The sequence below is a fragment of the Sprattus sprattus genome, assembly GCF_963457725.1.
Source record: "Sprattus sprattus genome assembly, chromosome: 3".
Lineage (NCBI taxonomy): Eukaryota > Metazoa > Chordata > Actinopteri > Clupeiformes > Clupeidae > Sprattus > Sprattus sprattus.
Genome location: NC_137922.1, coordinates 28,431,737 through 28,449,377, shown reverse-complemented (window position 1 = coordinate 28,449,377; position 17,641 = coordinate 28,431,737). Strand labels below are relative to the sequence as shown.

General features: G+C 47.3%; 2 protein-coding genes across 3 annotated transcripts in view; both read right to left on the bottom strand.

Annotated features, from left to right (window-relative positions):
• Positions 1-723: 723 nt before the first annotated feature.
• On the bottom strand, positions 724-5,307 carry LOC308362257 (tubulin alpha-1A chain-like). Its single transcript, XM_080834831.1, has 4 exons — positions 5,108-5,307; positions 4,337-4,559; positions 3,304-3,452; positions 724-1,989 (listed from the first exon to the last, which is right to left on the bottom strand). Exons 1-4 carry the CDS (start codon positions 5,108-5,110, stop codon positions 1,009-1,011), a joined length of 1,356 nt encoding a protein of 451 aa, XP_080690957.1. The 5' UTR covers positions 5,111-5,307; the 3' UTR covers positions 724-1,008.
• A 1,397-nt stretch (positions 5,308-6,704) lies between these two features.
• The window catches only part of bin1b (bridging integrator 1b), a 45,074-nt gene continuing 34,137 nt past the window's right edge, over positions 6,705-17,641 (bottom strand). For both annotated transcript variants that reach the window (XM_080833982.1, XM_080833983.1), the window contains 6 exons: positions 16,751-16,783; positions 15,454-15,511; positions 10,396-10,428; positions 10,048-10,107; positions 9,722-9,823; positions 6,705-9,380 (listed from right to left, as the gene is read on the bottom strand). In XM_080833982.1, the coding sequence (XP_080690108.1) occupies positions 9,279-9,380; positions 9,722-9,823; positions 10,048-10,107; positions 10,396-10,428; positions 15,454-15,511; positions 16,751-16,783 (388 nt within the window). In that variant the 3' untranslated portion in view covers positions 6,705-9,278. The remainder of the gene's footprint in view (positions 9,381-9,721; positions 9,824-10,047; positions 10,108-10,395; positions 10,429-15,453; positions 15,512-16,750; positions 16,784-17,641) is intronic.

The following is a 17,641-nucleotide window of genomic DNA, read 5'->3' as shown; positions in this document are numbered from 1 at the left end:
GCACTGGACCTGCTGTTAGATGTGCTGACATTGCCCCATGTGTTAATATTTAGTAGAAACAACACATTAAAAAAACAAAAGGTTGTAAAAGATGAATGGCTCTGGGCAACACAATATCTGCAAACCTCAATGGACAGCAGGTGTCAGGAAGCTCATGGAGGAGGAAACAAAGGGCTCAGGTGTCAGAGTGCTCATTGACTAATTCAGGCCCTTTGTCATCTTTGGCACCTGCTCAGGCCCCGCCCCTGCCTCTGACACCTGCTAAGGCCCCGCCCCTGCCTCTGACACCAACCTTATTGTCTTTCATGGCCACTATAGTTTCCTCAATTGTTTCCCAGCAGTCTCTATTTGCATTTGAGATAGCTAGATAGATGGATATTGTTTCCCAGCCGTCCCTATTTGCATTTCAGAAAGAGAGATAGATGGATACTTTATTTATCCCGAGGAAAGCAGGCAAACTCCCTGAGTAGTGAAGTTCAGTAAAGAGGCATTAAGTGCCGGGCCATTAATGGTTAATGGTAAAGTGTGACCCTAGGGGGCTTCCATACAGGGTCGTTAAGTGGTTTGGGGGAAGTGGGTAATGTTAGTTGTAAACTTTACTGCAACACAACTTGTAAAGACAGTGTGGCTGTTATTCACTGCATATTTCGAATGATTAAAATAAGGACATGAAGGTTGAATTTTAAACACAGACAGCATCCAGTCATGGCACAGTGAAAGATCTGTCATTTACATTTTCTTTATTGTAGAAATGTGTGTTATTAGGTGCATGATTATATCAGAAGTATGGAAAAATAAATAAGCGAATAAAAAAAAAGTTCACATATTTAAGTGGGCCTTTGATTTAACCTTGAGGAAAACACCATGAAAGTTATGTATTAGTTGTGTATTAGTAGCACTTTTAATCATGATCAAGCATTCGAAATGAGGACAGATGTTAATTAAAATGTCCACAAATATATCTTGAGTCATTTTACGTGACATTGATGAGGAAAAGAGTTCAGAACTTTAGTACTCCTCCCCCTCCTCTTCTCCGTCGTCTGCCACGCTGTCGGTGCCCACCTCCTCGTAGTCCTTCTCCAGGGCTGCCATGTCTTCTCTGGCCTCGGAAAACTCTCCCTCCTCCATGCCCTCACCCACGTACCAGTGCACGAAGGCCCTTTTGGCGTACATCAGGTCGAACTTGTGGTCCAGACGGGCCCAGGCCTCGGCGATGGCGGTGGTGTTGCTCAGCATACACACAGCCCTCTGCACCTTGGCCAGGTCTCCACCCGGCACCACAGTGGGGGGCTGGTAGTTGATGCCCACCTTGAAGCCAGTGGGGCACCAGTCCACAAACTGGATGGTGCGCTTGGTCTTGATGGTTGCGATGGCAGAATTGACGTCTTTGGGCACCACGTCACCACGGTACAGCAGACAGCAGGCCATGTACTTGCCATGACGAGGGTCGCACTTCACCATCTGATTGGCTGGCTCGAAGCAGGCGTTGGTGATCTCAGCCACAGACAGCTGCTCGTGGTAGGCCTTCTCAGCTGAGATGACTGGAGCATAGGTGGCCAGGGGGAAGTGGATACGAGGGTAGGGCACCAAGTTGGTCTGGAACTCTGTCAGGTCCACATTCAGGGCACCATCGAATCTGAGGGAAGCAGTGATGGAGGACACAATCTGGCCAATCAGCCTGTTGAGGTTGGTGTAGGTGGGACGGTCGATGTCCAGGTTTCTGCGGCAGATGTCATAGATGGCCTCATTGTCCACCATGAAGGCACAGTCGGAGTGCTCCAGGGTGGTGTGGGTGGTCAGGATGGAGTTGTAGGGCTCCACCACTGCAGTGGACACCTGGGGGGCTGGGTAGATGGCGAACTCAAGCTTGGACTTCTTGCCGTAGTCGACGGAGAGACGCTCCATCAGCAGGGAGGTGAAGCCGGAGCCGGTGCCTCCACCGAAGCTGTGGAAGATGAGGAACCCCTGGAGACCTGTGCACTGGTCAGCCTGAGGGAAACAGAGAGATAATTCACCATGGGTGCTCATCTTTGGTAACTATTACCCCATTTCCACCAAGACAGTTTGAGGCCTTGTTCACAGCCGGTGCCTAATCCAAAACCAGTTCTTAGTGTTTTTGGACAGCCAAAGAGCAGTCTCTTAGCCTAGGGTAAGGGTTAGGGTAAGGGTTCAGGGTTCTAGTCGGGCACCAACACTGCACTAGCTCTAGCACTCGGAACCACAAACTAGTTAGCAGTTAGCACTAGCTAGCTGTTAGCACCTAGCTAGCAGTTTGCACCTAGTTAGCTGTTAGCACCTAGCTAGCAGTTAGCACCTAGTTAGCACTTAGTTAACTGTTGGCACCTAGCTAGCAGTAAGCTGTTAGCACTTAGTTAGCTGTTAGCACCTATTTAGCTGTTAGCACCTATTTAGCTGTTTGCACCTAGCTAGCAGTTAGCTGTTTGCACCTAGCTAGCTGTTGCCACCTAGTTAGCTGTTGGCACTTAGTAAGCTGTTGGAAGCACGTTGGTGGAATATCAGAGGAATGTTGAATTGTTTCACGGATAGCAAATGGACGCTTTCAGAAGAAGGATTAAAAATGGATGCTCTCAGAAGAGGAATTCAAAATAGCTGCTCTTAGAAGAGGAATTCAAAATAGCTGCTCTCTTAGACCGACTGGAGACCCATATTCAGCTCATCAGACAGAAAGAGAGGCCTGACTCAAAGCTAAACAAAATTTCTCAGGAAAGAAAGCCAGTGTATAACACCCCAGTCATGTGGCCGCTGCTGTTAACTCTGTGTGCTCTAACCATAACCCTCCATTATGCTGTACCTTTCATGGCCCTTTAACTCTGTGTGCTCTTACCCTCCATCATGCTGTACCTTTCATGGACAGTATGTCTTTCCCTGATGTACAGGAGAAGTTGGTGCTTTTATTTATATTATACATTGTCATGACTCAACATGGCCTTTAGGTGTTAACCTGCTAAAGCTCCTACTTAAACGGCGATGTGGTCTCACTGTGGGGTATGCGCGTGCTGATATTCTAATATAAGAAAAATGGATACGATATGTGTTGATTTAGCGATCAGCACGTAAACAGGTCACCAGTCCAGGAAGTAGAATGAGTAGGCTACATATTGTTACAAATTACCTCACCTCTATTTAACTGACCTGGTTAAGAGAGTTAATAGTTAAGTAAAAGTAGTTAGTCTGCCAACTGTTGGCATGGATACGACATGTGTTGATTTAGCGATCAGCAGGCAAACATGTCCCCAGTACAGGATGGCGTCCTGGCAACCGTTGGCGTATGCTATTTCTTACCAGTTTCCGGGTCCTGTCCAACACCAGGTCGATGATCTCCTTGCCGATGGTGTAGTGTCCGCGGGCGTAGTTGTTGGCTGCGTCTTCCTTGCCAGTGATGAGCTGCTCGGGGTGGAACAGCTGCCGGTAGGTACCCGTGCGCACCTCATCTGGGGGTGGGAGGAATCAGAGGAGGTCAGAGTCATCTACATTTACATTAACATTACATTTGGTAATTTAGAAGACGCTTTTGTCATCTCCATGTTTGCAACATGCTGGGTGTGTGTCTTTGCTCTGTCCTGCCTGTGGTGTCAGGGCTTTAACCAGGGCAGTAGAATATAAACACAAACTCATACACAGGGAGAGAACAGCGCCACATACATCTTACCTCCATAGGGGAGGGGAATGCCACTTTATGGGAAATATTATACTTGAGACTAAACAAGAATGATTCTGCTTTTTTGCTGTTTTGAGTACTGACAGTATATTTAACAAACTTCTTCTTGTCTCCTACACTCAATTCTACTCTCCAGTGGGAGGGAGACAAAATGGCCCCCCGGATCAAAATTCAACCAATCATTGAACAAGACAATACTCCCCGATAAAGAACAGCCATGTCACAGTATCCTGCTTCACAACTTGGGCCAGGTAGCCAGGGAACATTATAATGTATTTGACAGACTGATACTTCAAAAACAGAACTAATCTTTTAGCTAAGGCCTATTAACTCCATCCCTAAGGTGTGAGTGTTTTCCTTAGTCTGTGTGTGTGTTCGTGTGTGTGGTTGGACTGTTTCTCTGCAAACTAGAGTGTATTACATGACAGGAGTTCAAGTTTCATCACTTTCCATTTAGTGGGGGAAATAAACCCAATCATTACAAATAAGAGCTGAGTAATCACTGGGTTTTTATCACTAGGGGGAGTCTTCATACACACACACTGTGAAACTCTGACGGTCAGTGACTGTCAATCATTAACAATGATCAGAGACATAAGGACATTGATGACTGGAACCTATATGGTTATTGATCTGACTGAGTGATTGCCTGCATACCGATCACAGTGGGCTCCAGATCAACAAAGATGGCGCGAGGGACGTGCTTCCCAGCTCCAGTCTCGCTGAAGAAGGTGTTGAAGGAGTCGTCTCCTCCTCCGATGGTCTTGTCGCTGGGCATCTGGCCGTCCGGCTGGATCCCGTGCTCCAGGCAATACAACTCCCAGCATGCATTGCCCATCTGGACGCCTGCCTGGCCGACATGGACTGAGATACACTCACGCTGCAGAAGGGAGGGGACACACACACACACACACACACACACACACACAGCAGCAGAAGGGCGGGGAGAGAGGGGGAGGGGAGGGGCAGGAGGGGAGAGAGGAGAGAGGTGGGGGTAAGGGAGGAGAGAGGGGGGGGGGAATGGAGAGAAAAGAACGGTTGTGAGAGCAGAAGCACGATAGCGCCATGGAGGGGGAGGGGAACCAGCGAGATGAATTAGGATTGTGACGGTTAGGAAAAAAGAATCCCATTTATTTGTGCCTCTGGTAAATGTGTTCGACACACACACAGATCATGACTGCTGAAAATAACTCTTTTGAAACGGCAAGATAAACCGTCCGCAGTCGCAGAGGATTAATGGCGGAGAGTGATGTTGAACAAAGACTGAAGCAGGTTACTCCTTAACCACAGTAACAGACTCAAACACGTCACTCCATGTCCTCTGCAAATAACATTAACACGGTAGAAATGGCTACTATACATCAACAACACAATCAAGAACAATAACATAGTGAAGCCATTACAGTGAAATAAAATAGTGAATCTTACCATTTTCTATCTTTCTTGTGGCTGACGTGATGGGTGCAGCGAAGAATGGATGTGTCTGAGTCTCCCTGAGAGTGCTGGTGATTATATAGCCCTGGGAGACGCCGTGGCGACCAGTTTTGTTGTCAGTAACCAAGGGGTTAATCTGTTTGGCTGAAGCCGAGGAGGGTGTGAGATCCTGCAAACAGCGTTACCTCAGTCCAGTGCCTTCCTTCCTTACTCATTGACTCTGTTCTACAGCTCCCAGTCTCCCTCCCACCCTCCCTCCCGGTCTCTCTCCCTCCCTCCCTCCCTCCTGGTCTCCCTCCCTCCCACACACACACACACACACACACAAGCAGGCATGCACGCACACACACACAGCGACAGAGAGAGCAAGAGCAACAGTGAATGGCAAATCCAATTAAAACCCCAAACTGCCCAGACACACTGTTGACTGCATCTGAACTGAAAGACGTAACCGTTGTTGCGTACTAGTCTGGGTAAAACAAGTTTATTTAGGATTGGATTTGTATTGCGTATGAAGCCTGTATTTGCATCTGAACTCTCCCCCTCCCCTCCCCTCCCCCACAGGGCGCTCCTTGTTACCTCAGCACACACACACACACATCCATTGTTGTAATGATTGAGAGGATGCTGCCCCCCCCCCCCCCCCCCCGTTTGTGTTGAACAGCAGTGGCCGTGTCCTGTGGTGACTGACCACTGAAATCAGCTGGAGTCATGGCAACGCCCCTCGACCCCCAACAAACCTTTTACACCTTTAGTGCCACAACACAATGCTTTGGAACAAACACACACATACAGTATATGTCTTTGTGATATGTGTGTGAGAGTGTGTGACATCTGGTTCCTCATGTCAGGTGTTCAGGTATGTGTGTGTGTGTGGGGGGTTATGGAGCAGTTACTGCGTGCCCTGTTGCCAAGGCAACCAAACGCAAATACAGCTTGGTGACGACCCTAGCAAGCACAAAGGGATGGGGGTGCGCGCGCGTGTGTGTGTGTGTGTGTGTGTGTTTGTAAGGGGATATCATTAATCTATACCTGGTCCCTGAAAAATCTTTTTCTGACTCCTAGTGGAAGGATGTAGGCCATGGAAACTTCTCTTAATGCTGCACTTACTACGTTTAATGATATCCCCCTACACACACACACACATGCTGCACTTACTAAGTTTAATGTTAACGCTTCATGTGACAATGGGCCTGATAGAATCAAGGTTAGTGGATTGCCCTCGGGCCATTTCTAGTGTCCTAATCAGTTTATGTTTCTCAAATATTTACTTAATATGTTTTACTTACTTCACATTTATAACAGAAGTAAAGGAACTGTGAGCAGATATTTAGAGGTGGCTAACATTGCCCAGGACTCAGTAGTTGTGTGTCCATGTTTGAGTCTGAAAGAGATACACACACACACTCACTAGTTGTGTGTCCATGTTGGAGTCAAAGAGAGATACCACTAGTTGTGTTTGAGTCAGAGAGCGATACCACTGCAATGTCTGACTAGGTGTGTGTCCATGTTGTCACACAAGGTCGCTGTGCGACGGAGAGTCACAAACTGAGGGAGATAAAAAGGACAAAGCAGATAAGAAAAGACACGGTTCATCTGTTAAATCCATTTTTAATTTCAACTGCAGCTTTCACATCCTCAGGCTGAGAGACAGACAGTGTGTGTAGACATGTACAGTTACTCTCTTCTCTCTCTATTTACTGCTATGGGTTCAAATACCCACATTCTGATGATGGCTTCATTTAAAGCTTTTCTGTCTCCTTACAAATGGATTCAGGACCAGCACCTCTGGCCCAGACCTAATCACTGGCATTAGAACATATCACAGTGTAGCTGTGAGAACATCAGATTACTTTGGTTTACTATCACAGTAGCAGTGAGAACATCAGATTATTTTGGTTTACTATCACAGTGTAGCAGTGAGAAAGACAGTACTTTGGTTTTGAGTCGTTCCAGATCATCTGAACAGATACAATGGTTCTGACCCAAAGACCGGCAAATTACTCTTGCTGAGGCCTGTGTACTGGGATAGGGTCTGTGAGTGGGGCAACATTGCATTAGCATACTAAGCCAAAACAAAAGAAAAACTGACCAGTGCAGGACAAAGCTAGGCAGAGCGGACTACAGCAACCACACATCATCATCATCATGACTTATAATCAGTTAACATGAACCATATTCACACCACAGGGAGTACAGCTGTGGCTGAAGGGCCTTACAGTTGACACAAAATGGCTGCCATTGAGATGTGTGCTTTATTTTGTAGTCTGAGTAGGTTACCTAAAATGGCTGCCATGATCACATGCCCTGCATTCGAAAGCCTGAGCCATATAAATAAAGTTTTATTTTATTTTATTTGAATCATAAGGGTTTCTCCTCACCCTCACTCACACTCTCAGCCTTACGTGTTAACATAAGGAGACAGCATGCAGAATACTGCAGGGAGTAATCTCAGTCATGCGTGTTTACATTAGGAGACATGTAGACAGAGTAATCTCAGCCATGTCTGATGCTGCTTCATCCTGAGTTCATCATGAGCAGGCTTTACTTCCTCTTCATACTTCATAGCAAGAAGTGGACTGTATTGGAGCAGGAAGTGGACTGTATTGGAGCAGGAAGTGGACTGTATTGGATCAGGAATTGGACTGTATTGAAGCAGGAAGTGGACTGTAATGAAGCAGGAAGTGGACTGTATTGGAGCAAGAAGTTAACTGTATTGGAGCAGGAAGTGGACTGTATTGAAGCAGGAAGTGGACTGTATTGGAGCAGGAAGTGGACTGTAATGAAGCAGGAAGTGGACTGTAATGAAGCAGGAAGTGGACTGTATTGGGGCAGGCATTGGTAAGGTAAGCTCTCTTCCAGGGTCAGTGTGCTGAACTATGGGGATGCGTGTGGAGCGAAATTCTTCTAAACCTGAGTCAGATCTTTCCAGTTCTTACAAACAGTTTGGGACTCAATACAAACTAAAATACTAAAAACATCTACAAAATGACCATGCGCCAGAAACCACTTTTCTCAAACACAATCCATCAATTAGTCATACAATATACCCCAACCCCAAAATGTATTCCCCTTATATAGTTTGTGTTTTTATTTTACTTTTTAGTTTTTTCTTCTCAAGTCTTAATGTAACTTTTTTTCTCAGGACCACAAAAACAATAAAACAAAACCAGGAACTCATAGATATAGGTCAGAGGTCAACCCAGAGTCAGAGGTTCCATGCTGGTGCTCAGTCATACCTGAGATGATGTCATTATCACTTGACCTTCGACCCCTGGCTCTGACACATAAGGTGAAAGGTGAAAGAGCGTGATGTCCCCTTTGTCACTTTAGCTTCATTGTACATCAGTGCACTGTTGCAGACAAACGTATTGGTAGATCTAGATCCAAGGACACGCAGTTAGGGTCACCTAAAAGTGCTGCTAACAACTGCCTCTCTTCACCCCAGCCCTTCACACACACACACTCACACACACACACACACACACACACACACACACACACACACACACACACACACACACACACACACACACACACACACACACACACACACACCTCTCACTTTTAAAGCTGCTTCATACACACACATAAACACAAGCCAGGGGCCCAAGTTGTAGTGTTACTACCCGGCCAGAATCATGTTTGCTTAGATCTGTGTAAGTCTGTGTTCCAGGTTACAGCACATTCAAGAAACCCTTTCAAGTTTTTCTCTGTGTGTGTGGAGGAACAGATCCCAAGCAGGTGAGGTTGAGACACAAACGTAGCCCTTCTTAGTAGACATTCACATGACGAGAAACCAGTCCAGAGGATAAATTAGAGAGAGAGAGGGACGGAGGGAGGGAGGAAAGGAGAGACAGGTGTGTGAGAGAGGGGTGTGTGTGTGAGAGAGGGGTGTGTGAGAGAGTGGTGTGAGTGAGAGAGGGGTGTGTGTGTGTGAGAGAGGGGTGTGTGATAGAGGGGGGTGTGTGAGAGAGTGGTGTGAGTGAGAGAGGGGTGTGTGTGTGTGAGAGAGGGGTGTTTGATAGAGGGGGGTGTGTGTGAGAGGGGGGTGTGTGTGAGAGCGGGGTGAGTGAGAGAAGGGTGTGTGTGTGAGAGAGGGGTGTGTGTGAGAGCGAGGTGTGTGTGTTCGTCTCTGGAGGTGCAGAGGCGAGCGGAGGCCATCTTAGCATCGCTGGGTGAAGTTCTCAGGGAAGACTCCTCTGGCTGAGAGATTGTGATTGGCCAGCCAGTGGGACTCCAACACACCCATCAGCCAGCCCTCATCCTATGAGGATACACACACACACACACACACACAATTAGTGGGTTTGTAAGTGTGTGTAGGTTAACCTCTAGAAGGGTATTTCCTATGTTTGTGTGTGTGATTGTGTGCATACATGTGTTTGTGTGAGTATGCATTTGTGTTTGTGTGTGTGTGTGAGTATGTATATGTGTGTTTGTGTGTGTGTGAGTGCATATGTGTGTTTGTGCGTGAGTGTGTGTGTATGTGTGTGTGAGTATGCATTTGTGTGTGTGTGTGTGTGTCTGTGTCTGTGTCTGTGTCTGTGTCTGTGTCTGTGTGTGTGTGTGTGTGTTTGTGTGTGTGTGTGTGTGTGAGAAACATGCCTGTTCATCAGGGCTGTCGAAGGCCAACACCAAGACCACATCCCCAGACTTCATCTCCAGCTCGTCACCATCTGTGGCAGCATAGTCATGCAAGGCCTTCACCTGAGGACACACACACACACACACACACACACACACACACACACACACACACCAACACACACGCACACGTATGAAGAGACAAGGATGATAGCAAAGCTCTCTTTACATATACCTAACTCTCACTCTCTCTCCTTCTCTAACACACACACGCACACACACCTTTACCTAACTCTCTCTCTCTCTCTCTTTCTCTAACACACACACACACACACACACACACATACCTTGTACACAACTCCAGGTGGTAAATCTCCACTCTCTGATGCCCCATTGGTCACAGCATTCTGCAGAAAAAACAACAAACACTGATGAATATATATCTGAATATGAAACAGGGCCACTGTCAGAAGGCAGGACACATCAAGTCTAACTCTGAACAGATCCAGTCTAATTCTACACAAATCCAGTCTAACTCTTATCAGATCCACTGGGAGCAGCCATGTGTGTTTCCAAATCAGTTTCATTTTGTGTGTGAACTGGACTGAACAGGAGCATGAGAAAATGAGAGAATACATGAATCAATGAATCAGGGCTGATTGATCAGCTGTTAGGCTCTCATGAAAGGGACTTACAGACTCAGCTCCAGATGCTGCTGCAGCTTCAGGCTGTGAAGAAGAGCAAGAGAGTTTAAATTACTGAACCCATGCAAATACCACACACACACACACACACAGAGACCAGAAGAGTTTCTATAAAGCAACTCACACTTATTCTCTACACATACACACATCAACACGTACCAGACACACACATCCCCACAAGAGTTTACATACAGCTTCACACACTGACAGTCATTACAGAACTACAGCTCCCATGGTGCACCAGTCCACAATCCTGTGACCTCATCACCACCTCAGCTCTGAGGTTAAAGCTGCAGTCTGGAGCCTTAACCAATCAGCATTCAGCAGTTTCTTTTCCACTGGATACTTCAATGCCAAATGCAGGCAGACTACACCACCACAACTGACACACAGCCTATCAATCCCACTATAAACACACCTGATCACTCCACAACTACATACACACCTGATCACTCCACAACTACACACACGCCTGATCACTCCACAACTACATACTTCTACTTTGGTGATATAAAAAGTAATCTGTCTAAAAAACAGACTAGCCACACCCACAACAATATAGCCACACCCACAACACTCTAGCCACTCCCTCAACCCGCCACCTTCCCCTCACGACTCCCTTACACTCTGAGGCTCCTCCCCCTCCCACTGTGGCGGCTCAGACTCCGCCCACCCAGACTGCCCCTGGTCGCCCCAGCCGGCCTGTGTCTGCGTGAGGTCCTGCCCTCCTGCCCAGCCGGCCTGTGTTTGCGTGTGGTCCTGCCCTCCTGTCGATTCCTCCCAGGTCTGCTGGTCGCTGGCAGTGGCCTGATCGTCCCAAGTTTGCCCCTGGGTACCCTCATCGCCCCAGCTGGCCTGTGTCTGCGTGTTGTCCTGCCCTCCTGCTGAGTCGTCCCAGGTCTGCTGGTCATACGCCTGATCTTGGCCAGGGTTGCCCCAGGTCTGCCCCTGGGTACCCTCATCGTCCCAGCTAGGCTGCTGGTCGTTGGCAGTACCCTGGTCCTCCCAAGTCTGCCCCTGAGTGCCCTGGTCGTCCCAGCTGGGCTGCACAGCCTCGTCCTCGGCCTGCTGGGGCTGCTGGGGCTGCTGGGGCTGGTGGGGGGGGGGTGTGTGGTCATTTTGAAGAGGGGGCGGGGCAATGAGGGATTGACAGGGAGGGAGGGGCAGCGGGCCAGAGTCCAAGGGGGTAAAAGGGGGGCGAGGTTGGGTGTGCAGTGGAGGGAGGTTTGGGGCCAAAACGTCAGATTGTGAGAAAAGGTTTTCCAAACGGTTCATTCTTCTGTCAGGTTATAAACCTGTTTTCTCTTACGGAATAACTTGTGTTTTTTTTTTTACACACACACACACTCGTACACACACCCAAACACATCTCAACAACTAAACCACTGTTCTCAGCAGAATTTCAACAATCCCAAACATTTTAATACAATTTACAAACACACACAACCCCCCCCCCCCCCCACACACACACACACACACACACACACAGCCTCATGTTTAACCTCACACCTGATACATAACTAGCTATGAGTTCATGCAAATGGAACTCCGCCAAGTAAGGTTATTTAAACGTTTCCATAGCAACTAGATAACCATAGCAACCAAGCAAAGTTTGCTGCATAGCCTGAAGCAAAGTTTTGGGTTCAAAATGTTCACAACCAGGGATGGATTGTCCATAAGGGCGATTTGGGTGACGAACTGCCAAACGGGAAAAGGAGAGATATTTTTTCTGTCCGATTTAACCACTTTCCGTCTGATCTGCCTCTGAATGTCGTTGTCCAACCAGGCTAAAGTCCTGCTTCAAATGGTCAACAGGGAATCGAACTAGCAACCTTCTGATTACTAGACGACTTCTCTACCTCCTGGACCACTGTCCATTCATTTAACTTTTGAATGGCTGGTAGCACTACATGGCGTCACATTTTAAGTGAACATTAAATAAACTGCGGTCAATACAGGGTGCGATCAATAAACAAGTTTGTTTGGTAAAATTCCGTAAACTGTTGTTATGCGGTTTATGTACACTGCGGTTATTAGTCAGGAGAATATGGTAAAGCTGGAGTCCTTTAATAACAAAAAACAAAAGTCTCATGTTTGTACGTCTCACGTCTGCATTCATGTCTCATTTTTGTCTTGAAAGTGCATGTGGCCGTGTCACATCTCAGTGGGAGAGACATGTAACGCCATTTTCGCTCTTCTGAGTATTGTAATGTTTATGAGATATAACATTATCACAAAAGTGTCGTATGGCATGACCCCCTACAGGCATGCGCAGGTTGGGTGTTCATGCAAGGCAGAGCCTGTGAGTATGTGAACAGTACAGTTGTATAATTGCCTCCTTCATATTAGTTAATCATCTTTCTTTAATACTCGGTCTGGTTATAAACACCACACATAACAAGAACATCACAAGTATGACACTGCAATCGATCTTAGAACTGGAGAGCCAACATGGCTCCTGAGGAGCAGGAAGTGCCCTGTGGGAACAGGAAACAGCCAGGGGGAGACAGGAAGTCCTTACCTGCCATGAATCCCAAGATGGCGCCTTCCATGAGGCAGTGAAGAAGAAGAAAACGAGGAAGTTAAGTGAGTGATGTGACGTGAGTAAAAGGAGAGGATGTGTTTAAGGGAGGGAAAGGAGGGTCTTGATCATGAGCTCATAGATTTAACATTATGGGACAATTTTGGGGTTGGGCTCATTTGTTTCAGTCGTTTAGTTTTACTGCATCTGAAAAGCCTTTACTGCATCTGAAAAGCCTTGTCCTCAGTATTCTGGAAAAGGTGGAACATGTGTCACTCTATCTATACAGTCTATATATATTATACTAACCCTTACCCAAGATATATTAATCATGGATAATTAGAACTGTAACAGAAGCCAACTGCCCTGTTTGGGTGTTGAACTGGAAGTCATGGCAACTAGAACAGGAATCCACTGAAATAGATGCTCATGAATGCCTCTGTACGTTTCTGTTCCTCATGTCTAACGCACACACAGACACACACACACACACACACACACACACAAACACACACAAGCACACGCACACGCACACGCACATGCACACGCACACGCACACGCACATGCACACGCACACACACTGTCTTCTGCTCATGAATTCCAATGTTCCAATGTAATGTCTTCTGCTCAGGGTCTCCAGGCTCCCTCTAGTGGTGGCCTCTCCAACCAACATACATCACATTCATCTCTACCATAGGAACCACCTCACACTCCCACAGGAGAGGAACCATCCTGCTCCTCGCCTGGCAGGCAGTGAAGCAGAGTTTGCGTTTCAGTTACATCACTTCATCATAATCTCACATGCCCTTGAGTTGACACACACACACACACCCAAACTAACACACCGCAACACACACACACACCTCCACACACACACACACACACACACACACACACACACACACACACAACCCCTGTTAGAACCCTGGCGGGTCTGGGGACCCGCTTTGTGATATCCGCATGCCTGTTCTCTCTGTCTCCACAGCAGGTGATTGTGCAGAGGTGGATTGTTGATTGGCTGGGTTATAAAAGCCCTGCTCAGCTGGCAGACGGAGAGCTTTGGTCTTCCTGGCATTTGGTTATCGTTGGTGGTTGGATAGTGATTGGATTGTGGATAATCATTGGATTTTAGATCCCCGTTGTCGTTTGTTTTATATTACCCTTGAACTGCCTATTCACAACACTGACATTCACCACACGTTTGCTTATAATTAATAGATAAATATAACCTGTAATCATTATTAAATAACTTATATTATTAATATCATAAATTCTGCGTGGTCTCCCCTTTATGTTTCATGCATGTGAGCCATGCACGTAACACCCCCCCCCCACACACACACCCCCACACCTTCACACACACACACACACATGCTCCTGAGCCTCATGCACACCCCCCCCCACACACACACACACATACATACACACACACACACACACACACACACCCAAACACACACACATGCATGGTGAGGACGCAAGAGGTTGCATGGTAGCAAGGTGAAGAAGGAAGACATAAACACAGCCTGTGACTGGAGTTGTGTATGCAGACAGCATGAAGAGCTGAAGGTGAGGAGGAGGAAGAAGAAGAGGAGAGTCCAGGACAACAGAGGATCCTCAAGGGGAGGACCGGAGGAGGACCGAGGAACTGGAAGATGGAGGAGGAGAGAGGAGGATGAAGATGCTGGCAGGGAGGAGGAGGAAGGAGAGGACCCCATCAGGAGAAGAGCGGAGATGATGAAGAGGCTGGCGGGGCTGTCAGACCTGTGATGGTGGCGGTACTGCAGCGTCGGGCGTTGGGGATGGGGTTGTCATGGGAGCCGTAGTGGTGTCTCCAAACAGGGCGGGCGCGCTCTCCTGCGGAACCTCTGCAGCCGGCGACGGTCTGGGTGGGCGGGGCGCGGGGGGAACCGACGGCCTTCTGGACTGAGATGCCACACATACACACACACACACAGACACACACATGCAATAACACACACACACACACACACACACACACACACACACACATGCAATAACACACACCCACACACACACACATGCAATAACACACACACACACACACATGCAATAACACACGCACACACACATGCAGACAAACACAAACACAGGGAAACACACCAGTATTGACAAACACAGCCATTAGTCATTGTGATTAACACACATTCCTCTGACCAGCTAACACACACAGTGAAGTTCAGGGCTATTTTCTCTTAGTACCTCAGTTACTTTGTATCGTATTCACAGGGGTTCTAAGTGCCCATGGTGTGTGTCAAGTGTGTGTGTGCATGGGGTGTGTCAAGTGTGTGTGTGTTGTGCAGAAAAAGGATGTAGAGTTAGGAGTGTGTAGAGTCTGTTGATTCCTCCAATGTAGAGGAATAGGACTCACTGTCACAGGACAACAGGAGATTTTCCCACATATACAGTTACAGCCACACAACGCCCTCCACACACACACACACACACACACACACACACACACACACACACACACACACACACACGCGGTTTCTCTCTCTCAGTACCTTGGGCGGTGACTTGGGGGTCGAGTCAGACTCAGCGCTGTGGTTGGTGGCAGCCTCACTGTGGGACATAGAGAGGAGACACTTATGAAGGAACATGTAGTACACAGTGTGTCCAGCAGGGGGCAGAGAGGAGACACTGATGAAGGAACATGCAGTATACAGTGTGTCCAGCGACAATTTTCCTTTATCTCTTGCTCCATCCAAAACAGCAAGAAACCTCGGAGTCATTATTTATGACCAACTAACCTTCACAGCCCACATCGCATCTGTCGCCAGGTCATGCCGCTTTGCGCTATACAACATCCGCAAAATCAGGCCGTACCTAACCCAGTATGCCACCCAGCTGCTGGTGCAAACCTTGGTGAGTTCCCACCTCGACTACTGCAACGCCCTCCTAACAGGCCTGCCGGCTTGCGTGGTGAAACCACTACAGATGATCCAGAACGTGCTGGCGCGTCTGGTGTTCAACCAACCAAAGATGGCACATGTCACCCCGCTACTCATTGAGCTCCACTGGCTGCCGGTAGCTGCTCGCAAGAAGTTCAAGTCACTTATGCTTGCCTACAAAGTGCTTACTGGTTCTGCTCCCACTTACCTAAATGCTCTTGTAAGGGCAAATGTTTCACCCAGAACGCTGCGCTCGTCTAGTGAGCGTCGTCTGGCACTGCCGCCTGTGCAAGCACGGCAATCCAGACTATTCTCAATTGTAGTTCCACGTTGGTGGAACGACCTACCTAGCACTACCAGAGCAGGGGCGTCCCTTTCTACCTTCAAGAAGCTCTTAAAGACCCAACTCTTCAGAGAGCACCTCCCTTTGTAACTGGCACCTTGGCTCAACTTGCACTTAAGCAGTGACAGTCCCGCACCTCTTTTTCTTTCTATGTCGATTTCTATTTCTTGGGGGGAAAAAAGCAGTATTTATTGTTACACCAGGTTTTATTACTCTTAGCTTGATTGCTCTCTCCCTTGTACGTCGCTTTGGACAAAAGCGTCTGCTAAATGCCTAAATGTAAATGTAAAATGTAAATGTAATGTAAATGAAGGGACATGCAGTACGCAGTGTGTCCAGTGTCCAGCCGCTTACTGTTAATTAAGCATATAAGAAGGCATTAGTTGTTGCATTTACCTTGATTAGTATTTTAGCTTATGACGCTTGGTCAAATCACTTTACCACGCACAGATGCTTTTCTCTGTGTATAACGTCATGCATCATGCTTGTTGAAATTCTGTTGAAAAGCTGTTATATGTGCATGCATGCACACACACACACACACACACATCTCAGTAACAGCATTACCTCTTTGCTGGAGTTTTTGTCTTTGTATCTTGTCTGTAGGGAGTGGGAAAGGAACATTTAAACTAACAGACACATGATGCCGTCTACACTAAACCCAACTCAAGTCAACACAGGCTCACTAAGTACTGAACACACACACACACACACACACACACACAGACTCACTAAGTGTACTGAACACACACACCACACACACACACACACACACACACACACACACACACACACACACAGACTCACTAAGTTAATTGAACACACACACAGGCTCACTAAGTGTAAACAGACACACACACAGACTCACAAGTGTACTGAACACACACACACACACAGACACTCACACAGAAACACACACAGACTCACTAAGTGTACTGAACACACACACACACACACACAGGCTCACTAAGTGTACTGAACACAGACACACAGACACACCAAGTGTACTGTACACACAGACAAACACACAGAAACACACACAGACACACTTAGTGTACTGAACACAGACACAGACACATTAAATGTACTGTACACACACACACACACAGGCTCACTAAGTGTACCGTACACACAGACACACACACACACACACACAGACTCACTAAGTGTACCGTACACACACACACAGACACACACACACACACACATAGACTCACTAAGTGTAATGAACACACACACACACACACACACACACACACACAGGCTCACTAAGTGTACCGTACACACAGACACACACACACACACAGGCTCACTAAGTGTACCGTACACACACACACAGACACACACACACACACACACACATAGACTCACTAAGTGTACCGTACACACACACACACATAGACTCACTAAGTGTACTGAACACACACACACACACACACACACAGACTCACTAAGTGT

What these genes read in the sequence shown, in the direction of transcription:
- LOC308362257 (XM_080834831.1), bottom strand. An exon ending in TCTGGAGCCCACTGTGATCG is followed by an intron (nt 3,453 to 4,336) that starts GTATGCAGGCAA and finishes TCCCACCCCCAG; the next exon opens with ATGAGGTGCGCACGGGTACC. An exon ending in TGGACAGGACCCGGAAACTG is followed by an intron (nt 1,990 to 3,303) that starts GTAAGAAATAGC and finishes TGTTTCCCTCAG; the next exon opens with GCTGACCAGTGCACAGGTCT.